This window comes from Parasteatoda tepidariorum, chromosome 1 (assembly GCF_043381705.1).
Source record: "Parasteatoda tepidariorum isolate YZ-2023 chromosome 1, CAS_Ptep_4.0, whole genome shotgun sequence".
NCBI classification, from domain to species: domain Eukaryota; kingdom Metazoa; phylum Arthropoda; class Arachnida; order Araneae; family Theridiidae; genus Parasteatoda; species Parasteatoda tepidariorum.
In genome coordinates, this window is record NC_092204.1 from 81,399,377 (window position 1) to 81,402,486 (window position 3,110).

The following is a 3,110-nucleotide window of genomic DNA, read 5'->3' on the forward strand; positions in this document are numbered from 1 at the left end:
TATATATATTCATTCAAGTTAGGGCTCGAGAAGTGCGAGATTAAGTTGCACAGTACGCGTAATGGAATATTGGGACGAGTTTTGAGTTTTCTGTCTTATCTCACGATAGGAATGGGAATAATTTTAATACGTCTGATTCTTGCTATGCTGAAATGGCCCGAACTCATACTTATCAGTAGTTTGTGTCATTTAATAGCTGCCGGACAGATTGGAAATCATTAATACTGTTCAGTACATAGAAAACTTTGACTATATCGCGAACATCTCTTGAAAAGAGTTGAAATTGAAATCTACGCACTTTTGCGCAAAATGTAGGAAACAGCTAGACAGTAAAATATTGGGATACTACATTGTGTAAAACTAATAAAGGTGTTCGAATTGGAGGACAGGTTGAAGTATTAGAATATTTAAACACAGTTGTGCTGCGTATTCGGCTTGGTTATCATTAAAATTTATCCACTATTCAAGATAACTTTGAAAGGTGACCAGTGAGGTCGCCAAAGGTGCCTGGTTCTTTTAAATAATTCTTAATGCAGGGACACTCTAGTGTTTCACTCATTCCATTAACATGTTACTTTTATATTTGAGTTTATTTTGATTAAAATATTCTCGTGTTTAAAAAGTATTAAAAAAATTATTTATTAGATCGTTATCTAAATTTTCCTTACTAAGAAAAGCCTTATTTGCATTTTAAAATATATATTATTAATGCTTTACAATAGTTATATCAATAAAAATATATTTAGTAAGATCTTACACAAGGGTGTAAGGAAAATTTAATGATATAACTTTTCACATCTAATAAAGTACGATGGAAAAAAATATCATCGAAAAATCAAATATTTCCTGTTAACTTATGGCGGTAAAATGCACAACACTGAACTTTTGTAAAAATACATAATTAGATGAAACATGCACAACAATGAAAAACACATATTAGTTCTAAAAAGTTATCCGAACATAAGATTTGTTTCTTCTTTATGGTCAGATTTTGTACACTATTATTTCAAAGTCCTTTTACTCGACAAAGTCAACAACTTTACAAAGTCAAAATTATTTTTATTAACGTCAATTATTATTTCAACTTTTAGGATATTCATACTCGCTTAACCCACTGGCGATTTAGAAAATGGGCATAATTGGGCTCGAATGTTACTCCCCTATACACTATTCCCCTATCTATTAGCATGGATAAACCTGTTTTGCTATGCCGAGAAGAATACAGATTAAAATACGACATTTTACATGGAGAACTATCAGTGGGTTAATACTTTTATTAAGCTACTAATTTTAAAATTTAACATAAATGCATTAAAAGTTTAAGTTTAAATGTCAATTTCTTATTTCATTATAACCAAATAATTATGATCTTATTTTACGCCAAAATATTAATATTCAACTTATTACAAAATATCGAAAAGACCAGTACGAAGTCACAACATACAATCCAGAGCAATATAAGAAATTCATAGCGTTATTTAAAAACAGAAATTTTAATTCCTTAGGGGAGAACTAGTACAGTATGGTTTTAATATCAACATTTTAAGTATTGCAAAGATTCATGCTCGTTAAAAGTTATTAATTTTAAAATACAATTTTTTAAATTTGACATTCATGTACTAGATTCGTAAAGTGGAATTTTGAAAAGGAAGTTGTCGTTGTTATTTTTTATTTTAAGGTTCAATGTCAATTTCTTTTATTTTTATTATATCTGATTCGTTAGAATATTGTCCCAAATTAAAAAAAAAATAATTAAAACAACGAAATGTTTCAATTTAAAGGCTTATTTTAATACATGGCTATTTCTTGTTCATCATAGATCTAAGCAATATGCTATAATTTAAAATTATTGTTTATATGCAGAGAATGTCCGATTTTTTAAATTATTAATTTTTTTGAACGTGATGATTTCAAAATTGAAAGTTAACTATTAATTTTTTTAAAAATAACGTATTTTTTTATTGTGTATTTTCTGAAACCTTAATTTTACATTCAATTTAATATTTTTTTAGGATAGCGTTTTTTATTTTATTTTGATGTCGTGAATTTAGACATGCATATCTTATATGTTAATCTAATTGTTTGGTGAACAAAAATTTTTATTTCCTTTATATCATTTTATTATGATATTTCTTTTTTCAAAATGATTATGTTATTATTTTTTAATTCTAAATATGCAACATATACAGGCGAAATTAATTTCTTTACAAATTATTTACAGTAATTTTTAATTTTAATATAACAGATAAAGTATAAAATTTTTGCACCAACCATTTAAATATGTGGACTATAGCAGTATTTGCATGCAAAAGCAAGTGATTATCAATTAACATACCTGTGACTGCAGCAGCTGTGCTAGCAATTCCAAAGGCAAAAATTATTAACATATTGACTGAAAACCACATTGTTAGAGAAGTGTTATATATAATTCACAAATTTAATTTAAATTAAGTTTTTTCAAAAAATTTTCGAGTAAAGTTTTTTTTAATTTTAGTCAGTAAAAAGTTTGGAAAACTGGAACAAAAGTATGACTTTCCAAAAAAAGAATTTTTGTTTTATTTTATATAGTACGTTCACCAAAAACTTCCTATGCAATTTACATTAATGCATGCCAAAAATCATTTAAAGATTTATTATCCTGTCTTTAGAATATTCTGTAAGCACCATAGACTTTTTCTTTAAAATAACCACTGGAAGAAACTGAAATGAAATAGGTCGTCCGAATTCTGACAGAGCACTGCCGGTTTAGTTACACACTGGGACTCTTTTCATGTGTACTGACGTCTGAAGAAGGGTTATCCCCAATCAAAGCGACCAATCGCCAAGTGCTCGCCAACAAACGCCACAATCGATGTGTTCTTTTCTGTGGCAAATTCATCAGTACTGAGAATTCTTCTTCGCATTTAAATTCCTCGCAAGATGACCTACATATTTTGAGTTTAATTGCAAAATTTAAATACATGTTTTATTATGAAATATTCTTTTCTTATTCTAATCGTGCTTTCAGTCTAACATAAAATCATTAAGGAATAAAATAATATGAGGAAAAATCTTTCGTGGAGAAATCGAGATAAATTAATGCACTTAAATAATACAGTGCTACTAACATA

The 3,110-nt window shown here is 27.7% G+C and overlaps 1 protein-coding gene across 1 annotated transcript in view; it reads right to left on the reverse strand.

Moving 5' to 3' along the window:
• LOC107438344 (nephrin-like) overlaps window positions 1–2,792 on the reverse strand; it is an 85,233-nt gene extending 82,441 nt beyond the window's left edge. The window contains exon 1 of the mRNA XM_043043606.2: window positions 2,336–2,792. Within this exon, the coding sequence (XP_042899540.1) occupies window positions 2,336–2,405 (70 nt within the window). The 5' untranslated portion in view covers window positions 2,406–2,792. The remainder of the gene's footprint in view (window positions 1–2,335) is intronic.
• Between the last annotated feature and the right edge of the window lie 318 nt (window positions 2,793–3,110).